The sequence below is a fragment of the Podarcis melisellensis genome (assembly GCF_964234715.1).
Source record: "Podarcis melisellensis genome assembly, chromosome: 14".
NCBI classification, from domain to species: Eukaryota; Metazoa; Chordata; class Lepidosauria; order Squamata; family Lacertidae; genus Podarcis; species Podarcis melisellensis.
The window spans coordinates 48,720,557-48,745,083 of NC_138546.1; the positions used below are offsets into that span (position 1 = coordinate 48,720,557).

At 41.5% G+C, this 24,527-nt stretch overlaps 1 protein-coding gene across 5 annotated transcripts in view; it reads left to right on the forward strand.

Moving 5' to 3' along the window:
• The first annotated feature begins 1,294 nt into the window (after positions 1-1,294).
• The window catches only part of VPS13C (vacuolar protein sorting 13 homolog C), a 105,517-nt gene continuing 82,284 nt past the window's right edge, over positions 1,295-24,527 (forward strand). For 2 of the 5 annotated variants that reach the window (XM_081887543.1, XM_081887544.1), the window contains exons 1-11: positions 1,296-1,440; positions 5,541-5,584; positions 7,129-7,171; positions 9,132-9,227; positions 11,778-11,879; positions 12,609-12,668; positions 14,597-14,662; positions 18,942-19,051; positions 19,738-19,797; positions 20,791-20,850; positions 21,727-21,807. In XM_081887543.1, the coding sequence (XP_081743669.1) occupies positions 1,341-1,440; positions 5,541-5,584; positions 7,129-7,171; positions 9,132-9,227; positions 11,778-11,879; positions 12,609-12,668; positions 14,597-14,662; positions 18,942-19,051; positions 19,738-19,797; positions 20,791-20,850; positions 21,727-21,807 (822 nt within the window). In that variant the 5' untranslated portion in view covers positions 1,296-1,340. Of the gene's footprint in view, positions 1,441-5,540; positions 5,585-7,128; positions 7,172-9,131; positions 9,228-11,777; positions 11,880-12,608; positions 12,669-14,596; positions 14,663-18,941; positions 19,052-19,737; positions 19,798-20,790; positions 20,851-21,726; positions 21,808-24,527 lie in introns of all 5 variants that reach the window. The other 3 variants (XM_081887547.1, XM_081887545.1, XM_081887546.1) reach the window with 3 other exon arrangements.

A 24,527-nucleotide genomic window follows, 5' to 3' on the forward strand; every position in this document is an offset into this window, starting at 1 on the left:
GATGGGTTTGGAGAATCCTGAACAGCGTAAGTACCTGCCTTGGTACATCATAGGTGCTCCTTTGCAGCTGTGGGGGACTGAGAAGAAAGACATGAAACTGTAAGAAAAATAATGGAATCAAAGAATCTTCGAGTTGGAAGGGACCCAAGGGTCATCTAGTTCAGTGTTTTTCAACCACTGTTCTGCGGCACACTAGTGTGCTGCGAGATGTTGCCTGGTGTGCCGTGGGAAAAATTGAAAAATTTGAAAGATTTAAAAATAAAGTATTTTATAATTTTTCATATTTCTGTTTACTTACTATTTCATAATAAAGTAATTATAAAGTACTTTCTTTGTGTTTGATTCCTATTCAAGAGAATTACTTTATATATAGTCAATATAGGCACAGAGTTAAATTTTTTAACATTTTCTAATGGTGGTGTGCCTCGTGATTTTTTTTATGAAACAAGTGTGCCTTTGCCCAAAAAAGGTTGAAAAACACTGATCTAGTTCAACCCCCTGCAATGCAGGGATCTCAGCTAAAGCACCCATGACCTTTTTGGGAGTGTGTGTGTCATATTTAATATAATGAGCTGGGGTGGGTGATCATGCACAATTTATTATTATTATTTATTAAATTTATTGGTCACTTTCTACAAACGCACACCTACATACTGTTTTAAACCAGGGTTTAAAAAAACAACAACATCTAAAAGCCGATTGTTTTTTAATAATAAAAAATTGATTAAAACATTCCACCCACCCCAAAAGGCCAGAGATAACCAAATCCCAAAGTCCTGATGAAAAATGAATGTTTTTAATGTAAAAACCTTAATAAAAAATATTTTTTTAAAAAAATGAATGTTTTTGGCTTGGTGCCTAAAGACACGTAATGGTACCAGACAAGCCTCTCTGAGGGAAGAGCCACATTTATTTATCCATTTCAGTTAAAAAGCAACAACTTCAAAATAAATAAAAAATGAGGAAGAGACGAAGAACGAGGACGAGGCGGCCGGGTAAAGACAAGCGCCCTCCTCCTCCTCCGTTTTATTATTGCCTCCTCAGCCAAGGCGGCGAGGAGGCAGGAGGGCAAGAGCACGCGAGGAAAAGCAGGAGGAGAGGGAGAAGGAAAACGAAGCGCCCGCCGAGAGGCGTGGCGGGTCACGCGCGCAGCGGCCTATCGGAGGCGGCGTCGACGGCGGCGGGCAGGGTCACGCGGCGGCGGGCGCGCCTGCTCCTTCCCCCTCCCCTCCGTCGGCGTGAGGCGAGGGCGAAGCTGGTGACTGAGGGAAGGCCGGAGGGAGGAGGTCGTCTTCGCTGCCGCCCCCCCGCCGCCCCCCCTTGCCGCCGCCGCCGCCGCCATGGTGCTGGAGTCGGTGGTGGCCGACCTGCTGAACCGCTTCCTGGGCGGCTACGTGGAGAACCTGGACAAGTCGCAGCTCAAGCTGGGCATCTGGGGGGGTAAGGACGGGGGGGCGGGGGGAAGCGAGGCTCCTCCTTACCTGCGGGGGGGGGAGGGGACGCACCTGTCTCTGCACCCAAGGGGGGGGGGCGGGCAGAGAGAGCGAGGAGGAGAACTCGAGGCGGGTCTCTCACCCCTCCTGGCCTGCTCCACCCCCCCTGAGTCCCCCCTTCTCCCACTGGGCTTCCCACACCCTCGGATATGGGCGCTGCGCCCCTTCCTCCTCCTGTCAGCCCCATGTGCTCCTCTGACAGGTCCTTCCCCCTCCTCTTCAAGCGAGGTGCAGTGGGGGGGGGGTCTTATCATTATCAGAGCAGTCTCCTCTTGCACCCCCTTATTCATCAGTTTAGCTTCTTCCGCTTTGTCTCTCATGCCAATTTTATGCCCCTTCTCATCTTTAGATGGGTGGCACCTGGTCTGTAGACTAGTTCCCTCTCCCGTCGGGCTTATGCATGCACCACCTCTCTGATTCAAGGGTTGCGCTCCCCAAACCAATTTTGTGCTCTTACTCCTGTTTCTGGCAGAGCATTTGACAAATGGGGAGCCACCACTGAAAAGGCCCATTCTTGTGTTGCCACCCTCTCAGCCTCCTGAGGTAGGGGCACGTATAGAAGGGCCTTAGGTGACAATTGGAAAGTCTGGGTCGGTCCTTGATATATCGGCGTCTTGAGCCACATAAGGCTTTATAGGTCAATACCAGCAAGTCTTCTGTTGCATGATTTTGAGAGTTCATGCTGAGTCCAGGTAGCCCCTTAAGCCCAGGGATGGGGAACAGTGACTCCAGACGATGTTTGACTCCAGCTTCTCTTGGCCTCAGCCAGCATTTCCAGTGCTTAGAGATAATGGGAGTTGTAGTCTTAACAACATAAGGAGGGCCAGAACTTCCCCATCATTGCATTAAGTTGTGTTGTTATATCTAGGAAATATACCAGATTGTGAAATATTCCTGTTTTGTTAAGTAGGCAGTCAAAGGTTATAACGCCTCAAGAACTGGAAACTGTTTGCAATGTTATGCCAAATATGATCACACCTATTTCGCAAAGAGCCACGTCTCCTTAAAGTATAACTTGGTTTCCTTCTTTAATGATCAAATTGGTGACATCTGAGGTTTTGATATGCTAAGTTGCACCCCACCATGTCAAGTCATAATAATAAATATAGCACATGATCTATTACAGTTTATTTATAATGCTTTCAGGCACCAGGAAGGCATTTTTTGTTTGGCTTTATATATAATAGAGCAGGCTAACTCAGAGTGTTGGATTAGAGGGTCATTGATTCAGTTTTGAGTTTAAAATTGTGCACTTTAAATTTATGATACTTTTAAAATATGTTACCAAAAACCCCAATGTTTTTAAATAAATTTATTCACCAGCTCATAATTCCTTTACAAGGGAATTTTTTGTTTTCATTGTATGGGAAGAAAACTGAGGCTGATGTCTTGGCTAGGTTGGAGGTTGAATTTGGGGGCCTCCATCCATTTCTCCCAGTTAAAATTGGAGTAATGTTGCCACAATATTTCACTATTGTGGTTCCTCATCTTGAGAATATCTGTGTTGGACACATCCAAGTCAGTGTGAATCCCTTTTCATGATCCCTTTTCAGCCCAAGGGGCATTATTGAAGTACAAGGCAGAAGCACCTGAAGAAGACTGTGGAGCGGGACTGGTGGGGTTGGTGGTCTGGTGAGAGTTCTATAGGCTGGATTAGAGAGGACTGGGGCGCCACATTCACAGTCAGGCCTGAGGTTCCCTATCCATGACACAGAGACAGCGTGCATGTTTAAGGTAGAGCTCATAGGAGCCAACTCTTAGGAGTCGAGGTCCCTTCGTCCCACCCAATAAAATATCTGAGGGGGCCAGCCCCTCCATTTATAGGTATTGCCATTCAAATGCAGTGGGTGGGTACAGCATCATGTGATTAATTATGTGGGGCAGGGCTTACCTGGAACCCCTACTCCCTAGTAGAGATCCTGGTGTTGCAGAAAGCCTAAAATGAAACCAGTAACTTTATTGCTTTTATTTCTACTTCCTTAGCATCAAATTAAGCTGAAGGATTTTAAAGCTTCCTTGTAAAAATTATCCTTCCTTCTGCAGTGGCTTTAGCTGGGATCATGTTGTTTACTTTGTTGGGCTGGCTTGAAGCAAGAGAACGGGGGTGGGGTGGGGGGTGGAGAAAGAGAGAGATTGGAAGGGTAAGAAAGCATCAGATATTGCCTTGAAAATCACCCATCATGTGATGACTAAGAGGAACTATGTGTGTTCTTTTGGAAGAAGAAACAGTTCGTAGATTATGTGAGTTATGGCCTTGAGTGAGGTGTTTGTTGCACACCAAAGGTTTTTTTTTTTTTTTGCTTTTTGTTTTCTTGGCTAGACTGTTATCAGGGTTGGCTCAAGGCTTTTTGTAGGGTTGCCGTGCTTAGTCAATTGTTCAATTTAGATTAAAAAGTTTTTTTTCCTTTTAGGAAGCAGTTCTTAGATATTGAGTTGCTTTTATTACAAAATAGTAGTTTTTCAGAAATGTTGGTTTATTTGAAAATAAATTTAATCCTAGGACAGTGGGTAGGATTCCTTCCAGCTTGCCAAACTGAATCATACTTTGTTTCCCCAGCCCACCCCCTGTGATGTAATTTTGGCAGGTGTGGGGGGCACATGGAGAGAGGAGAAGGGGAAAGTCCTAGTTTATAAGCAGAAGTTGATCAAGGGAGCCGTGGAACCATAAAAGGTTGAAAACCTCTGCTTTAAACAATTACAAAAAAAAGCAAATGTCCATATTTAAATGATTTTTAGTAATTGTTTGTAATGCTGTAACCTACACTGGGACCTTAGGGTGAAAGGTGGGTAATAAGTAAATTAATAAAAATAATTTTAGACATGCTGTTGGCATCCTTCTGTCTTGAGAGAAAATGGAGTGTGCCTCGGGGGGTGAAGTCAAACTGCTGTGTTAGCAGTACTGTGGGGTCCCCCCACAGTGTGGGGCAGTGTGTATGGTTGCCCAGAGGACAAGACCCTTCCTCTCAGCCTTGCTGATGTGGTCCAAAGGAAACCCAAGCAATATGTTTGACACTAGTTTGGCTGCAGAAGTTGCTGGAAGGAGGTGGACAAGGGGCTAGCCAACCGTCTGGGCTCCATTCTGGATTTGTTGAGGTTTAACTCCTTAGCCTTTTCTTTAGGATCAGAGTTTTCCTTCTTCTAGATGGGCTACCTTCCTAGGTTGACTAGCTCCACCTGCCCTCTACAGTATGTGTAGCTATTTGATTATCCTTGGTAAATGAAAGTACACTACTTTAAAAGCAATCAAAACATGAACTGTAAGAATCTTGAACTCCATAGTGTGTTTCTGGAGATTGGCACTGTGATGAATATCACAGTAAACGAAAGTGAAAGACTTCAGTAGAAAGACTCTTCTTTCTTGACCAGATTCAACAAGCTCTTTATAGTATGAAAACATGTTCTATCCATTATGTAGTTAACTTGTTCTCTACAAAACTGGGTGCATTTAAGAGATTCAAATTAAGCTGCTATTGAACTACAAGAATGACTAGTTAAAGCTAGCATGGCTTTTCTTATGGATCACTGAAATGTTTAGCATCTTCTTCCTTATGATATCTTTATAAATCTTTACATATTGTTGCTGTGCAGTACAATTGTACATACATTTTGAAACTGGAAAATATTTCAAAACCATTAAAACAAGTTTCTCTTTTTGCAGTTCTAGAATAGAACAAGTGATACCTAAAACAAAATGTTCTAGCGTGCTGTGTTGCTGTGCACTACCCTCACTAAGAATATTCCATTCTTCCCCCCTTTTCCATCCAGTCCCTGTTTAGTTAGCATTCTGAGCCCACTGAGCATGCGTGATCCTCAATGGGCTGTTTTTTGGGGGGTCTCCCTGATGGTTTAATTTTATTCTTTTGTACTTTCGCAAATCCTGAGGTTGCCCCACGCCTGTGGATAGCTGCTTTTTTTATGTGAATGGTTTCCTTTTGTTTCCATAAGCATTGGTTACTGGAAGAATTCAAATCTCTATTAGTATGTGTTTGTATACATAGTTCATAGAAAATAAAGAGATCTTGATATCTGATTTCTTTTGCTTTATAGGTAATGTGGCACTTGACAACTTGAGGATCAAGGAGAACGCCCTGGTAAGCCATCTGTCATCTAGGAAATTGCTTGGGTTTGCTTTTTTAAACTGTGCAGGTCAAGCTTGAACAGTAGCAAAGTCTCATTTTTTATCTTCATTTTTATATACTAGCGTAATTTTGTCTTTTTTCCAACAGGTGAATAAGAGGTAGTGGTGAGGAGCAATCAAGAATAGTCTGATTGAGCTCTCCCTCCCTTCACAATGTTGTCCTGAGCCAGTGCTTGAAACTCCCTTTGTTCTAGGTGCATTTTGCAGCAGGGAATTTCATTTATGTGAGCAGTTTCTGAGCTCTTGGGTGCCATACCGAGCCTAAGATTTCAGATTAAAACTGCCACTGTGGAAAGAAAAGGACCTTTTTCTGCCTCCCCACTTCCAGCCACTGTCTGAAGACTGGAAAAGGGACTCTCATAAGCATATTAAGGGGTGGGCAGGGGCTTTGTTTTTTGCAGTCTTGAGATTAGGACTAGACCATGTGAAAAATGAGCATAGGATTTTAACTGCAGTTCATTCATTTTCAGCTTTGTATTCTTGTTATTAAAAAGGCATGCCTAGACACTCTATTGTGGTGCCCATAACTTAGCTTTAAGGTGCCATTTAGCTCCTAGCTTTCATATCTCAATTTATGACACTGTCTGGAGCCACTTCTCACCATCCCTACCTTGCCATTTCATGTCTTCTTTTAAGCTTCAAAGAAGATGCTGGGATAGCCAGTCACAGACCCCTGTATCATATATAATTTGGGTCCTGCTCTGATTTGTTTATTCAAGTCAGTGGAACTATTGTTGCTTAAGTACGTCAGTAAACAAATTGTGAACCAGAGTGCCTAAATACTCTTAGGTCCAATACTTAATGGAATGCTTATTTCAGTTTTACTTGGGAAGAAGAGGTAGCTTAGCTGGAGGTTTCTCTGCTCCATGTTAGCATGTCATTAGGTGCATGTAGTATACAGTGGTGCCTCGCAAGACGAAAATAATCCGTTCCGCGAGTCTCTTCGTCTAGCGGTTTTTTCGTCTTGCGAAGCAACCCTATTAGCGGCTTAGTGGATTAGCGCTATTAGCAGCTTAGCGGCTTAGCGGCTATTAAAGGCTTAGCGGCTAAAAGGCTATTAGCGGCTTAGAAAAAGGGGGGGAGCGGAAAAAATCGCAAGACTTGCAAGACGTTTTCGTCTTGCGAAGCAAGCCCATAGGGAAATTCGTCTTGTGAAGCGCATCGAAAAACTGAAAACCCTTTCGTCTAGCGGGTTTTTCGTCTTGCGAGGCATTCGTCTTGTGGGGCACCACTGTACTGTCTTTCCCCCCAGTGATGATTTGCAGCCTTGCCCAAACTTTAGTAAACATACTAGTGGGGGAAGATAGCATTTGCCATGGGTTTTGGGTGCTTGATGAATCTTTTTGTTCCTTTGCTCTATCTAATTCTTAAACTCAACAACTTTAAACAAGTTTTAAAACTATAAAGCAAAGCTAGTGGTAAGAGCCTTCTGATATGTAACGAGTATGTTATTTTCCTCTTCTCTACCACCTCTCCCCCCCCCCCCCCATTTCTCAGAGTGAGCTGGATGTACCTTTTAGAGTAAAGGCTGGACAAATAGGTAAGTAGATGGTTCTCATTTGCATTTTGATTTGGAGATTGAAAAGCTGGAAGTTAGTAGCATCTTGGTAGTTTGTATATTAGTGTACAATAGCTAAGAACCTGCAGCTGCTTTTTTCAAGGAAATTGGGCAAAGTACACAACAATTACTTGGCCAATTTATAAGGCTTAGAACAATGTTTTCTGCATTTTAAATTAGAATACCATTTGTGGGGAAACAAATATTTTCTACTTTGCAGAATGGGAAACACTTCGATTTCATTCCCTCTGCTTCCTGGTTATATTTTCCTTTTATTTTCCACTCTGCTGCTGTCCTAAACAGATGCCCTGGATCTGAATGTTTGTTGGAGTTTTATGGGCTTTTATTCTAGCTGACTCTGTCCTATGGACTGCTGTTATTAATACTCATTTAAGTTTTAAGAGTAACTTGCAGTTTGGTGATGCAAGGAAAACAAACAAGCTTCTGTCAGATGCTTTCTGTAAATCATATGATGGACAATAACTGCTCATGATTTTTTATCACTTAGCAAATAATTGAAGTAGAATATTTGATTTCATACTTAAAATGCATGAATCCAGCAGTGGAAAGCCTAGAACAGCCTTGTATTTCTATGCCACCTATTATAAAATGTGCAATAAAGTATAATATTTATTTTTCAAATTGGTATATATAAGCGCCCCCTCCCCCAGTTTCCAATCTTCTAACTGTCACTTTGCATCTAAACGTCCTGCTCTGGACTGACTTCTTGAAGCAGCAGTTGTTAAGCCCCCTCACAGGTCAGGGCTTCTGCCCTTTGCTGCTGCTGCTGGCTCTCACAGCTTCTCGCTTAGGTGGCAGCTGTAGGAAGTAATAGAGGAGCAAACCACCCCACCCAAATTGGAAACAGCCACAGATAACAAGGAATTGTGTGCATGCACGTGAGCAGGCTGTCAAGGAAGAGATGGAGTGCTTGGTGTCTCCTCTGTACCCAGCAGTGGCGTAGCGTGGGGGGTGCAGGGGGGGCCGGCCGCACCGGGCGCAACATCTGGGGGTTAGGGGGCGTAAATTACTTGCCTTGCCCCGGGTGCTGACAACCCACACTATGCCACTGGTACCCAACATAGAAACCTAGCAGGCAGCTTGCGGAGGGAAATCCTCTCCTTCACATTCTGCATAGAAATATTGTCAGCTGCTGGAGGAGCTGGAGCTCCTTGCCTCTCGTCTATTCGCTCTCAGAAGACTAGTAGCTTTTATGGGCTTATTTAGAAAGGTGGGAAATATTTGTCTTGCTCTCAGGTTCAGTTTTGTTTCCTCTTCAAAGTGTTTCTTATAAAACCACCAAAAGCAAATGCATAATTAAAATGCCAACCTCTTGCTTGGCTGCATTTCTTAATTTTGTGTAATTTGAATGGGAACACAGGAAGAGTAAGCTTACTTTGAGGAAGTGTAGATTTTCCTGCATTATTTACCTTGGGTGTGTTATGGGTATAATGAAAGAAGTCCAAGATTAAGATTGCAATCCTGTGCCAAGACATGTGCTTAACTTTCAATGCCCTGTAATATAGTTCTTCTCTAGAGCTACAAGTACTGTGTTTCCCATGTGAAAATGAAACGAATGATACCCCCTTGTTCATGTACAGTTTGTTATTTTTAACCTGAAAATTGTAAATATTTGTGTTTCATCCCAACAGATTTATGATGCAACAAATCCTGGCATCTTTTTGGGATCAGAAACTAAACAGTTACTCCTCTTATCTGTTTTTTATTCATTAGCATACACAGTTTTGATAGCACAGCAGATCTGATAGCCTTTTCACCTGTGTAGCATCTGGAGCCTTGGGATCAGCCTAATAGAAATATCACTTGGCAAAAACTCTTACGTTGTAAACAAGGCAAACAATATTTTTTCGAAACAGACTTCACCTGCATGATTCAGTCTTTGCTCATTCACCGAAATATAAAATGTTTTGATTTTTTTTAGATAAGCTTACTTTGAAGATTCCTTGGAAGAATTTATATGGTGACGCAGTAGTTGCAACTCTAGAAGGCTTATATCTTCTTGTTGTCCCAGGGGCAAGTAAGTGGTTGATGGGTAATCTGAAATGCAATATGTAGTTACAATGTATTGCTAGTGCCTTACACAGATTTGAAGACAAGAAAGATTTCTTTAGAATAGGCTGTTGTGGGTCATTGGATTAAGCACATAGCTTAATCTGTGTTTACAGAAATTTGTCCCACTATGTTCCATGGTGCTTATTCACAAGAAAGTGTATAAAATACATGTTATTGTTGTTTCCTTTTTTGTAATATTATGTAAAATTTCCCTTTCTGTGTTATATTAGATATTGCAAACTCATGTTATTTAGGCATTAGTGCAGTGATCCTTACTGAAGAAGGCACTTGCTGTGGAGCCCTTTCTTTCTGCTTATGTGAAAATTTCCTATACCATTTCATAATTTTCTGTGTTTATAATTTAGTGTTGCATCTGTATTGAGGATGAGCAAAACCATGGTTTGTGAATACACTTCAAGCCATTGTTTTGAGGCATTCCACAGTTTAGAGATCAGGAGGATTATACTTGAACTGGATGGTTGTGTAGCTGGTGCCCCAGAATTACTTCCTCCCATCCATCTCTCTTGTTGGCATTATCAGTCCATTTTGCTAAATGTGAAAAAGGAGGCTTTTTTGGTGTGTTTTTTTTAGTTTTGCCTCTTACATTCATGCAAAAGAAAAAATAATCCAACATTCAAACCAAAAACAAAGATGAACAAAAACATACAAATACGTATTAACTGAGTAAACATTTTTCCTCCACAATTTACCAATAATTAATATTCTAAATTATCAATCATTAACATTCTAATCTTTTGAGGTGACTTCCAGCCACCTCAATGAGTCATACTTTTCCTTCATTAATTGCCTTCTTTTGATGTTTCTCATTTCTTGGTGTTTTACGATTTACCGTATTTTTCGCCCTATAGGACGCACTTTTTCCCCTCCAAAAATGAAGGGGAGTGTGCGTCCTATGGGCAAATGCAGGCTTTCGCTGGGTGGGCACCGACCCCTCTCGCTCTCCAGGCTTCAGGAAGCCATCCGCAAGTCTTGCAAGCCCGGCGGGAGGTCCCGCGGCTCGCAAGGCTTGCGGGCAGCAGCCTGCAGCCCAAAAGCTCGGGGGACAGCGGGGAGGTGCAGCGCCGCCACCCCGCTATTCCCCGACCTGATCTGGAGGCTAACGGGGGGGGGGGGAGAAGCAAGCTTGCTTCTCCCCTCTGCCAGCCCCACAAGCTCGGGGGATAGCGGGGAGGCGGAGACCCGCCACCCCGCTATTCCCTGACCCGATCTGGAGGCTGGCGGGGGGGAGAAGCAAGCTTCCCTGACCGATCTGGAGCTTGCTTCTCTCCCCCGCCAGCCCCACAAACTCGGGGGACAGCGGGGCAAGCCGCTGCCCCACGGAGGCTAGAGAGGCTGTCCCTGAAGGCAGAAGAGGGAGACGGAGCACTCCGTCTCCCTCTTCTAGCTTGGGGGTGGCTGTGCAAACCTGGGGGGGAAATAAAATTTTTTCCCTTGATTTCCCCCCCAAAAAACTAGGTGCGTCCTATGGGCCGGTGCGTCCTTTAGGGCGAAAAATACGGTATTTATAGTAACTATTTTGTATTTTGCAAAATTAGTCAAAGCATAATAAAGGTTTTACTTGAGAACATTTTTTTTTAAAAAATAGATTCTATAACACTCCCATTCCTTGCTGAACTTTTGGTTTGTTCGATTCCTAATTATTTCTGTCATTTTCGCAAGCTCAATATATTCAAATAATTTTATCTGCCTCTCTTCTTTTATTGGGCTCTCCTCTCCCTTCCCTTTTCTTGCTTCTGTTGTGGCGTATAAAAATATCCTCTTTTTCCAGTTCTTCATAGTAGTAGTAGTAATAATAATAATAATAATAATAATTAATAATAATAATAATAATTTTATTATTTATACCCCGCCCATCTGGCTGGGTTTCCCCATAGATACTATCCCAAAAGTTTCTGATTTTCTTACATTCCCACCACATATGAAACATTGTTCCTTCTGCCTGCTTACACCTCCAGCATTTATTTCAGTTTGTTCAGCTTTGCTAATTTGCTAGGTGTCAGATACCACCTATAAAACATCTTCATTTTCTGAGGCATCCATTTGTATTGTATGCCCAAAATATTTTGCCCATTTAATCATAACATCTTTCAATTCTTCATCTTTTACTTCCCAATCAAGTAATAGTCTATACATTTTAGATAAAAATTTGCTTCTGTTTTGTATAGATTCTTTTTCCAGCCCTGAAATTTCTGTTGCGAACCCATTTTGCTTTTTTGATTTAAATGTTTCATTTCATTGATAATATTACAGCCAGTCTGTAACATAATGCCTGATTTCTTCATTTTTTTTTAACTTCAATTGATTTGCCTCCTCTTCCAACAGTTCTTTATAAGTTACCAAGTTCTTTCCCATATTTTTTTTCTTTACCTAAATGGCTTCTAACGGTGATACCCACCAGCTTGGTCAGGAGGAGGCACTAAACTAGAGCCATCAGAGATACATTGCCTCTTTATTGGCTTGCTGTTTTGACTAGATCATGAACTCTGTCTCCTAGGCATTAAATATGATGCAGAAAAAGAAGAAAAATATCTACAGGATAACAAGCAGAAGGAGCTATCAAGAATTGAAGAAGCCCTGCGATTAGCAGCAGAAAAAGGTATTGTATGGTTATTCTTGAGGGTTCTAAGATGATACTTTTGAAGAAATTGGAAGGGGCATGTTAATCAAACACTGTCTTGAAGTAGGTCATAGCTAGAGTTGCTTGGGTATTTATTAACCTGATACTAGAGTCTAGGAGTTTGAAATCTGTTTTCAGTTTGAAATCTGTTTTAGTTTTCTTCATAAATGTCATTCTCAACACACTGTATTGTAGGGTGGTTCTTGTTTTTGTCCTTCACATTGCCATCATTTGGAAGCTTTTACTATTACATTATTTTTTTAAAATTAAAAAGTAGTATATGGAGTTGTAATAATTAGTGTCTGAAGTGTGAAAGCTACCTGTGTTATTTCGGTGTGTGTGTGTCTATATACATATATATATATATTTTCAGTTTAAAACTGAAAGTAAACACTGCTGGTTTCATTCTCTTGGGCGTATGAGAGGGCAAGGGGGAACAAGCCAAGGGCTTCTTCCTACTTTTGCACGTGGTTTAGCATGATGTGTGAACTCAACCAATGTGTGAAGCTCGTGATGTTGTAGATTGTTGTAATGTACAATGATAAATAAGAGGCTGTTGGTGAAAGTGGAATAGTTTTTCTAAGTATTTTAAAACTAGTTCTCTCTCTTTGAATGTTTAAAAACCCTGTATTAGTGGTTTAGATTGAAAAGTAGAGTCTATTGTTTTAAAATATGTGCATTTTGGTTACTGCTGTCATATGGATGAAGGAGCTCATTCAGATTTCATATGTGGACTGGAGGACATTGTGTATAAGGATGTCAAGTCTGGTGGGTATGCATGCTTAATGATTACATTAAAGGGTATTTGAAAAGGGAAACTGAATGCCTGTTGGTCTGCTAGATCAAGCTACTTCTTGTGACAGGAACTAGGTTAATGTTAAAGTACTCTCTCAATGGTAACTTTAGGGAAGCTCTGATTCCCTAAAGTACTTTGAGAAACAAGCATGCCTCAGAGACTCTGAAAGCCAATTTATCAACGGAACACTGGTTGCAATATTTTGTAATTATTTCAATCATTGTTTCTTGATAAATTGGCTGTAAAATCATACATATAAAGGCTGTGATTCTTGCATTTTCAACAGGAGTTTATGTTGTTGCAAATATAATGGGTTTGATTCAGAGAAGATTCTGTGAAACTCACTTATCCAGCATGGCTTTCCTGGGTCCTACGCCCTCCTACAGCTGCCTGTACCACATAAAGTGCTGCTCCCAAGGGTTGGTACATCCTCTAGAATGCCATGATATGGGTATGGTGCAGGATGGGGAAATTAGACAAATTTGTTGGGGCTTGCTTTCACAAGCAGAAGTGTTTATCCACTTGTGTGAGACATCTCTGGGTGTAAGCCATTATTCTCATTGCTGAGATGAAGCATTCTTTTTTCGTAAGAAAAGCATTCCATTGATTGGCATGTCAGTCTTAGTCATGTCTCCTTGGAATGGGTTATGTGAATGAAACATGTAGATGATGGCATTGTTTGGTTGTAAATTAATCCAGTAATGGAGTCATATGCTCTTCTAAAGCCATGACTTAAGAGTATCCATTTTTTAAAATGTTTTTTTCTTGCCTTATGTAAAAGCCTCTCACCTAGCTAGTAAGCAAATTTAAAAAGAGAAAGAGGAGAGACCTGGCTATAAATAGACTGTGAATGCTGTTTTCCTATCTCTTCCCTTCTCTACGAGTGTGGCTGCAGGGATTCTGCATATTCATCTTTTTTCAGAGCACATGTGCAGGCAGTCTTAGCCCTGGCAGTTTACCCTTCTCTCTTCAGTTTTGCTCACAAAGAGAGTTAAGTCCAGCAATAGTCTTCTCTGCCTCCAAATCTCAGTATTTTGGGTTGTAGACTTGATGGAACTACCAGCCTCCTACTACCCCAGAGCTAGGCCTAGAAGAGACGCATGTATTTAGAAAACTTTGCCTACTTTCTGAAATTGTCTAGGGAGCCCCATTGTGGTTGTTTTTGTAGCACCCTTGGTCTACTTAGTCTGATTATTTTTTCCTCCTTTCATACACAGACTAATTGGGAAGTGGAGCACCGGGGTTGTTGTTGTGGGGTTTTTTTGCAGGCAGCTGGGGATGATTAGGGAACGTGTGGGCTGTTTTAAGGATGGAGTGAGATATCCAACTAAGTTCACTCTGAGTAGACCCATTGAAACCAATGGATTTAATTTACTCAAGTCCACTGATTTCAGTGAGTCTATTTTGAGTATGACTAATGCTGGATGTCTGCCAGAATCTTGTCCCACAGTGGATTCACTGCTTCTCAGTGGCAGATACAGCAATTGTTATAAAACTTTGTCTTTAAATTATAGAAATTTTGCTGAAGGAAGGTGTATCTCAAAATGTCTTCCTTGTTTGTAGTAGCTTAGCCACTTAGAGTAGACCTATTAACATCATCTATTAGCCATGTAAATTTCAGTAGGTCTACTCTGAGTAGGCCCAGGGCTGTAGTCCCTCTTTAGATTTTATAATTTTGCTGTAAATCCATTTTCTATAGTCTCATTTGGAAAAAAAGAATAGTATGAAATAGTGAAATGGTTTTATACTGGAGCTGCAAACTAACTCTATGCTTCTATATTCCAAATGTCTTGCCTAAATAATCTTATTTTTTGTTTTCCTTTATTTTCATTGCTTCCTTTAATGATGCCTGCCTAACTGTAATTTATCCTCTTTCTGTAAAATTGCTTACATTGAGAAGGACGTAAGTCTAAAAAGACTAAAAAGCGTTTTAAGAAATCATTTAAAGGTAATGGTCACTCAAAAGGTGGGTATAACTAGCACAGTGTGTTGAATATTCCTTTTCTGTTGCTTTTCTTTTTATAATAAGAAAATGCAGTAATATGTGCAACCTTCTTTTAGGCCAGCAAGTTAGTTAGTGAGACTTTGACTTTACTGGATATAAACAAACTACATTGATTTTAAATTAATTATAATTACAATAATAATGTCTGTTAAAGCAGAAATTGGGTAGTTCCTGCTCAAATTAGTGCTTGAATTGTTTGGCCTTCAAACCTCAGTTGGGCACAATCCAGCAATAGCTGTTCAGATTCGATTTTGCCAGAGGATTAAGGGCTCTTTCCCCTGAATGAATTCCAGTGAACACAGTAGTGAAAGGTTTAACACAGCTAGTTTCATTTTTAAATGATGCATTTGTTACAGAAAGAAGTCTGTAGTAGGTTCATACTTAAGTGTACTCGTTCGCATTATCATTCCAGATGGTTGACAGATTTGGACTACCTTCTCAGTTGTAACTCCCTCTTTTATCATCCAAGTATTTCCTTTCCACAGGCCTAAACCATTCTGAAGTCCATGCCCAATAGAACATCAGTCAGATTAATCCTCTCCCTAACATCTGTTTGTCACTTGTTTTAGTTTACCTGATACCCGCTTCAGAAATAAATGTACTTTTTCCTTTCTGTCCTTGAGCTTCTCCATAAGATGTTCCAGTGCTAATGAAAAGGTGTTCAGATGTTTTAAAAAGAACGTCCCCTTCTTTTATTGACATTCTGTTCTCTCATTCCATTCATTTGTGACCTTTTAATCTTACGCTGAGCTGTTTATATTTCTCAGTGATCAAAGCAATACTTTTGATTAATTAAAGAATGTTATGGTTTTGGATATTCATACACAGTCCTGCTGAGCTTTTGCCTTTCAGCAGTTATGGCAATGATGAAAACATTGTTTGATAGTTCTTGGTTAATATTCACTGAAACTGACCAAACAGCCTGTTTTCTGCCCTATTTCTGTGCCCTGTTTTTTGCAAAGATCAGCAGTCCTTAGCAAAACAGCTCTTGCTTGGAGTTCTGTATACTTGAATAAGAATGTGTGAGACTTACTGCCTTCTGCCTTTTAAGGATCTGATGTTAAGATATTTTACAGTTTTTAGACTGGCTTTCCATCTCACTATTCAAGATGGTAAATAGGCTAAATATTACAAGTTGCTTGTTGGAGTCATTCCTAAAATGGGTATTGGCATAGGCTTCCAGGTTTGTGTGAAATATTTATTGAGTGAAATTCATATGCCTTAGTCATGTTCTCCAGGTGTGCTCCCAGTTCTTTAGGTGCCTGGAGAAATCAGGTGAAAGCTTGCCCTGTTCATGCAACCTGTAATGCTAGTTAGGTCCTTTTATAATTAATACTTTTATAATTTATAATCTCCCTCTCCCACCTTGTTATAAATTATTCTTGGCTGCATGCAGTGCTTTTTTCAGGGGGTACTCAAGGCTACGCAGTACCGAACCCTCTTTTTTTGTTTGTTTGTTAAAAAGTGTGGCACTTACTGTAACAACTTCATGATGGGTACCAGCACCTCTTTTTTGTTGTTAAAAATGTGACATTCACTGTAACAACTTCATGGTGAGTACCAGCACCTATTTTTCTAGAAAAAAGCACTGGCTGCATGTATTTTTATTCTTGTTTTTATCAAACACTTTAGTGTTTTTTAAACATTTTAATTGTTCTGTTAATTGCCTTGAGACTTTGGCATTAAGGGTAGGCTCATATTTAGAAAATTAAAATAAATAATCAACATTCAGCACTCATTGACAATTATTCAGGGTCCTTGGCTAGGTAAGGTAAGTCTGAAGCTGCCTTAATACAGTTATAAAACAGTAAGTAGAATTTTAGCATAATAGAAACCAGCAGGTATATTATGGGATAAGCTTTTGTGGACTTGGTTCAAGTACATCAAATGCAGTGGATTCCAGTCTATGAAGACATAAATAAATTTGTTGGTTTCTAAGGTGGAGCAAGACTTCATGTTGTTTTTGCCGCAAAACAGTCTAGTTACTGCTGTAGAAGTCAGTGCAGATATGTGGTTTTGATCTGTAAAGTGCTGATAAGGATATGGGGAAACAAGCAACATAAAATGTAGGGTGAAGAAATTTCTGAGAAAAAATGTGTAGTTTTGTGCAAGATAGAGTACCGTATTTTTCGTCCCATAGGACGCTCCGTCCCATAGGACGCACCTACTTTTTTGGGGGGAACTAAAGGAATTTTTTTCCCCTTTATTCCCCCCCCAAAACCAGGTCGGGGAACAGTGGGATGGCGGCGTTGTGCCTCCCCGCTGTCCCCCGAGCTTGTGGGGCTGGACGATGTCTGCCCGGCGCGAGGGGCGCTCTGCTTCAGGGTGCCCCACGCGCCGAGCAGCAGGCTGCTATCCGCAGCGTGGGGAGCCCTGCGGGGAAGTCCTGCAGGGCTCCCCACACTGCAGATGTCTGTCCGGCGTGCGGGGCGCTCTGCTTCAGGGTGCCCCGCCCGCCGGGCAGGCTGCTATCCGCAGCGTGGGGAGCCCTGTGGGGAACTCCTGCAGCGCTCCCCACACTGCGGATGTTTGTCCGGCGTGTGGGACGCTCTGCTTCAGGGTGCCCCGCCCGCCGGGCGGCAGGCTGCTATCCGCAGCGTGGGGAGCCCTGCGGGGAACTCCTGCAGCGCTCCCCACGCTGCTGATGTCTATCCGGCGTGCGGGGCGCTCTGCTTCAGGGCGCCCCGCCTGCCAGGCGGCAGGCTGCAGACGCCTGCGCAAAGCACGGGCGTCCTCCGGAGGGCGCCCCGTGCTCCGCGCTGCAGGCTGCCGCCCGCAAGCATTGCGCTCCCGGGGGGACATCCCCCAGGTGCGCAAGGCTTGCCGACACCTGCGCAAAGCACGGGGCGTCCTCCGGAGGGCGCCCCGTGCTCCACGCTGCAGGCTGCTGCCCGCAAGCCTTGCGCACCCGGGGGGGATTTCCCCCGGGTGCGCAAGGCTTGCGGATAGCTTCCTGGAGCCTGGAGAGTGAGAGGTGTTGGTGTGCACGGGCGCCTCTCGCTCTCCAGGCTTCAGCGAAAGCCTGCATTCGCCCCATAGGACGCACACACATTTCCCCTTCATTTTTGGAGGGGAAAAGGTGCGTCCTATAGGGCGAAAAATACGGTAAGTCTGGGAAATATTTGTTGTGTTTGACTGTTAATTTGGAGGTAGAGAATAGTACAGTGCTTTTATGTAGGGGGAAAACCCTATTTTAACTGAATCTGAAATGTGTTGAAAGTAGGTCAAAAGAACCTCTGCCTGGTTTAGAGGCTTCTGACAAATTTCTGTTTAACTTGGGGGAATGCTGGATGCTGTGAACGAAACGCTCACTGACCTGGTTTGGATGTAATGCTGAGCTATGGTTTAAGATTACCTGTCTGAGTCTTAGATGTAGGTACTTCCTTTCCCCCTTCTAGCACTGCTACAGTGAGCAGATTGGAATTTCTTGCTTCAATTTTTAAATAACTGTGGTTTAATGTTATGTGTGAACTTTGAAGCACTGTACTTGGTCTTCACTGTGGTTTATGGAAACAAGGCAACTTTATAGAGCTAATGTTCAGACATGTTAAACAAGAGTGAAAGTTTACAGTCTCCTTGTGGCTGCACTGGAGATGGGGAGGGGAAGCATACCTTCCTGAAACTAGTTCATGTAACATTAAACCTGTGTGTGGAGTGTGTCTTAATGGTGGCCTGTTGCTGAGAACTGGCCTGCCGAGCCAATTCTGTCAGCCTCCTACAGATGGCAATATACTTGGGCAGATATAATAGCAACTTGAAATCAGTATTGTGTAGAATGTGATTCAATTTAAGTAAAAACAACAGCACTTTGGGGGCCCTTTCCATGAATGAATTCTTGTCTGTGCTTTACTGAGAGCAGGCATAGGCAAACTCGGCCCTCCAGATGTTTTGGGACTACAACTCCCATCATCCCTGACCACTGGTCCTGTTAGCTAGGGATGATGGGAGTTGTAGTCCCAAAACATCTGGAGAGCTGAGTTTGCCTATGCCTGACTGAGAGCATTGACCTTCTATCAAGTTTATTCCCTTCCTTGCCTTCAAATATAAATATAAATTGGCCCATGTAGAGAAGATGGAACTTAAACAAAATCTCCCCCCCCCCCCAAATCCGGAATCTTAGAAAGCAAAGGTATTCACTCTCACTGTTGCTTTATTAAATGTTGCTTAGTGTCATAGTTTGAATCTTTAATGAAATGAAAGTTTTGCAGTGGGGGCTGACTTGCACTTTTTATGTTTTTAGATAAACCAAAGGAAGAGAAGAAAGATACATTTTTGGAAAAGCTTGCAACACAAGTTATAAAAAATGTACAAGTCAAAATCACAAGCATCCATATAAAGTATGAGGATGATGTAAGTAATGTGAATTCCTTTTACTGGTGGCAAACAAAGTTAATGCTACTGTATTCCTTTGCACTGTTCACCCCATAACATTTAATAAAGCATATAATCAAGTTGGTTTACAAAACTCAAGAAATATCAACATAAAATAGTAAATTACAACATCACTAGAATAATCCAGGTTAACCATAATCTAAAATAGCAGTTGGAAGTTGCAGTGTCCAGCACGAGGCTGCTGAACTAAGAAGGGGTTTACTCCTTGCAGGAAGATGAGTCTCCCTATGAACCTAATTCTGGGTGCCACCACTGGGCAGGCCCTGTCCTGTGCCCACCTGCCACACATTTGGAGGTGGGGGAGAGGCTCTGAGAAGGGTCTCTGAAGCAGACCATAGTTTTTGGCAAGGATTGTATGGTGGTGATGGGGGAAGTGATTCTTAAACACTGGATGCCTCCAATGCCCATTGATGCCTCCAAATTGTCTTCAAAGGTGGAAAGTACATTATAGTAATCTAGACAAGACCCATGGAAATCAACAGACTTAAGTCCATTAATTTCATTGGTTCTACATGGCGTATTACTTAGCTGGATATCACCCGAATACTTTTTTTACACTTGTAAATAAGGCTTTCAAAAACAAAAAATGTTCTAAGATGTTTCATATTGCATATAATAATAACTCCTACTTTTATTGTTTTTAGATCACAGATCCTAGCCGACCAATTTCCTTAGGAGTGACATTGGGGGAGCTTAGCTTACTGGTAATGCTTACTGTTTTCTGGTAGAATTCAAGCAAATTTGGGAGGGGAGACCAAGAAAGCATATTTCCATGCTTTTGATTAAATAAAGAGGAAATTAGTTTGAGATTTGTAATTTACTTAGGAATGTGTACTTGTATTTAAAGGTAAATGGAAATGTTGATATAATTATTATGAGCTTTTCATATAATACAGCCTGGAAATAAGGTTGCTGTTTGATCAAAGACAAACCATGGATTTCAGCTTTATTTTATGAAAAAATGAAATATTACTAGTTGCTCAGTAGCCTCAGGGAAAAATGGAAGAGGTCAAGTCCGCCTAGAAAATATTTTTCTAGATTGTTGGCTGAGAAGGAATCGTCTAGAAAATAACTCTTTCCTCAGTGCTGATGCAAATGAAAACCGCTGTCATCTGTGAAAATCATATGTCATTTGTATTTTTTCTGGAGCAAAGAAGTAGGGTTATATGGGGGGAATGGAGCCAAGGGAAGGAAATATTCATATGCGAAATCAGCAGAGATTAAATTCAGAGGAAGGGGACAGTAATTGCTTCCAGTGGAAGCCCCATTCCTCTTGTGGTCCTTGCTCTGGAGGGCCTCAAAACTTGTGGGTACGTATAGGACACTGCTGCTGGAAAAGGGAAGATTAGAACAACTCCTTGGCAAGCAGATTAGCTACTGCACTCTGGATTCCACCCATAGTGCTTTAGCTTTCTGTTTGCTCTCTATCCCCTGAAATTTTAGGGCTTGTTTATGTGGGAATTATTTTATTGAAAATATTTTTTAAAAATTTATACTACTTACCTGATCTTTAAAAATGGATTCTTACAAAATACTGTTTGGTCAAAACATGGGAAAGAAGTTGGATCATACCAAATAACCTTTTTCGTCCTGAGATTATTTGGGAAATGCCTGGAATCCACTACCTGGGGTGGGTAGTATAGCGTACAAAGCGTTTAAAACAAACATAAGTTAAATTCAATTATTTCTATTTCCAGACTACTAATGAAAACTGGACTCCTTGCATTTTAAATGAGGCTGCAAAAATCATTTACAAGGTACGGTCAGAGCCTCTGATACAAAGTTTAAGAGCAGAAATTTTATTTCTTAGTTAACCAGTTACCAGGATTCAAAGCTATTTTTGTTACACCTGTGGTATTTTTGTCCCTACCCCTACTTGAACAGTAGAGGCTGCTCCTCTCTTGTGAGTACTGCAGTCTAATTGTGAAAATCTGCTTTTCAGCAAAACTTGGCTTCATCTGAACATTACTGAAATATACTCAGAATCCTGTAGTGATTTCATGCTCTTTATTGCAGCTTGTAAAACAGTGATTAAATTGACCCCCAAACCTCAGGCTTTTATATACAATATTTACACAATGAGTCCCGTCTGATTGGCTGATTCTTCTTCCCTCCTGGAGCCCGATTGGTCTTCTCCTGCAGGTCTATCAGTTGCATTCTATGATCCTACCAGCCTAATAGGCTGATTAACTTCCTCCTGGAGCCTGAATGATCTCTTCCTGCAAGCCAATCAGTTGTTGTATTCTAGGATCCTACTTGCCTTTTGTTCTAGGATCCAAGCTTACTACATAACAATTACAATTCACCATGCTTGCTGGCTTAATTAACAAATACCCTAGCAAATAGGAATTAACAAATACCCTAGCATGGAAACATTTCATACTACTTCACTGTTCTCTCTACCTTCTTTATGCTTACAGTATTCTTCAAGTTTAGGATTTAGGATAAAGTGTGCAAAATACCTAATGAATGGCTACACCACTGAATTCACTGTAATTTCTAATGTCAACTTTGTTTTTGGACGTTTGGACTGAATTGCACTCTTACTTTTAAAATAAGTAAGATGTTCCTATTTGGTGAAAGATTTTATATTGTACATTTTAACAGCTGATGAGATGTGTTTGTTCTTTCAGCTTCTGCGTCTTGATTCTCTCAGTGCCTACTGGAATGTGCAGAGTGAAATGTATTATCATGCTTCCAGGGAAGAAATACTGGTAAGTTAAAGCCCCTCTGTGTGTGTCTGTGTGTGTGTGTGGGGGGGGGGTTGCCACCCTTGTTGTGTTGCTGGCTGACCCCTCCCCTACTTAGAGCCTCTACCCACCCACCCGCTCCCCCTCCTGCCTGTAAACCCCACCCCAAACCTTCCCATCCCTTATAGCAGGGGTGCATTTAATATTTCATTAAAAGGTTGTGTTTATTTGTGGTTTCTGCCTCTGATGTATTTTTTTAAAATGTATTTTATGTTGTTAGCCCCCCCTGAAGGTGGTATAGGAACTTCTGTTTAAATAAAGAAGCAAGCTCTTTTGCAATGGTTAAGAGTTGCCCTGCAAGGGATAAAGTATTGTCTTTTTGATTGAAAATTATTGAACGCTAATTTAATATTAAATGCCTTGCTGTTGAATAGACTCATTTTATTTTTTAAAGAACTATGTTTGCCCGAAACGGTGTATGCCCTCCCCATTCCCTTGTTGAGGTGGCTTTGGTTGCCAAAACACTCTTTTAGCTGTTAAGCAGATTAGGTTGTCAGGCTTCTTCACTAATGTGATTACTTGAAAATTAGCTAACACATTTAATGGCCAACAGATGGTTCTTGCTAATATTTAGTACGTTATTGTTACATATGTTGTGATTTCCTTATTTTATGTTGCCATAAATATTAAATAGCAACTAAATATGATGTGGTTGAAGTTTCAAAATTATTTATTATCATTTGAATTTTTTATTATTATTTGCATTTTCAAAAACAGGAACAGAGAGCATATCTAACCCCTCCCCCCCTTTCCTCTCTTTCCCGCTTACAACTTCATACCAAATACAACATGTATACATACACCATATGACTTCCCTTCCACCCTTTCCCTAGTTCCTTTGCTTTTCTACTACTTTGCATAATCCACTTCTTTTTAATCCTCCAATTTGTTATTTATTAAAAACTCTGTCTATTTCAGTTCTGCTGGATTGTTTACACAAGACCTTCTAAGCTATGTATTTGTTTATACAGGTTCTTAAAATATTCAGTAAACATTGTCCATTCCTCCTTGTATTCCTTATCTTCATTTTATCTGGTTCGTCATACCAGTCAGTTCAGCATATTTGAACATTTTATACTGCCATTCTTCCTTAGTGGGTACTAGACTTGTTCTCCACCTTTGTGTTAATAAGGTTCTAGCTGTGGCGGTGGCGTATAGTAGTAAACTCTCTTGGTTTTTTGGGGACCTCCGTTGTTACCACCCCCAAGAGTTTTTTTAAAGTATCTTTTTAAATTCATTATATATAGTTTCCCAATATGCCTTAATGATTTTACAGGACCACTACATGTGAATAAAAGATCCCTCAATTTCATTACACTTTCAACATAAAGCTTTTACCTTTCAACAACAACAACAATATTTATTACGGCCATAGGCCCATACAGGTAAAAACAACACATAAATAACAGCTTGTGCACATGGGGAAAAAAAAACAGTCGCTAAAACACCACAGTAACAATAAAATACTATAAAATGGAATGGCATATGACGCCTTAGTTAGTTTGTAGTGCTCCTTGGCGTCGCTTTTGGGTAAGGACAGCGACCAGGAACCTAGCCACATTCAGGGTCGTATGGGTATCCTTATCCTGCAAAATTTGAGCAAGGTGGAATTTTGGTGGGGTACCCTCTAGTTTCTGTATGATTGATCCCAACAGATTTGCCCGTGGCACATTGAACAGGGGGCAAGTGAACATGATGTGCTGGAGCGACTCCGGCGTCTCCTTATCACATTCACACGTGGCGGGGGCTTGGCCCTTTGAGAATCTATGTCTCAGGACGTTGGAGGGAAAAACGTTGAACCTCGCTTTGGTGAAGGCCAGTCTATGGGCAACAGTCGAGAGGGAGGAGAGGTATGATGGAACGCAGTAAGTTAAAGTGATACCAATGTTCTGGGGCGAACAAACACCTCCCCCCAGCATATAATTTCGCTGTAGATCGATGTCATCCAGTCTTTGGCGGATCAGTCTTTGAGCAGTAATTTGGTCTAGTTTTAGGGAATCTGAAGGAGAGATTCCATAGCTCAGGAGTTTGGCATGAATTCTACTAGTCCAAAGGCTAGCGAATTCATCTCGCCATAAGCACTGGACAAGGTAGTGGTTTGGTAATCTATGCCACAATGATAACCAATAATTGAAGACTTGCTTCCACAGGCAAGTTTCTAAGGATGCGATCTTCAGTTCTAGTCGCATGGCTGCGTTGCTTACGCACAGGGGGAGCATTAGGAGCCGCCGCAGGAATTGATTTTGCAGTGTCTCGAGAGGAGCAAGATCTGTCATCACGGCCCAAAGCGGGGCAGCATAAGCTAGCACGGCGACCACTTTTGCCTTGAACACCTTTAGGGCCGAGGGAACATGCAAAGCTCCATCCGAAAAAAAGAATCGGAGGAGCGCATATGACAAAGTTTTGGCCTTGTTAAGTAGGTGTTGAATTTGAGCTTTCCACCCCAAGTTGTGTTGAAAAATAACTCCTAGGTATTGAAATTTTAGGACTTGCTCTATTTTTGCTCCACCAAGCTTCCATTCGTATAATCTCCGGCTTCTGGAGAAAATCAGAATCTTGGATTTAGCATGGTTGATGGTTAATTGGTTGAGTTGACAATACGTGGCAAAGATCTTCAAAGCTCTGGTTAGTCCAACACGTGTATAGGATAGAATTACCGCGTCGTCCGCATATAAAAGGAGTGG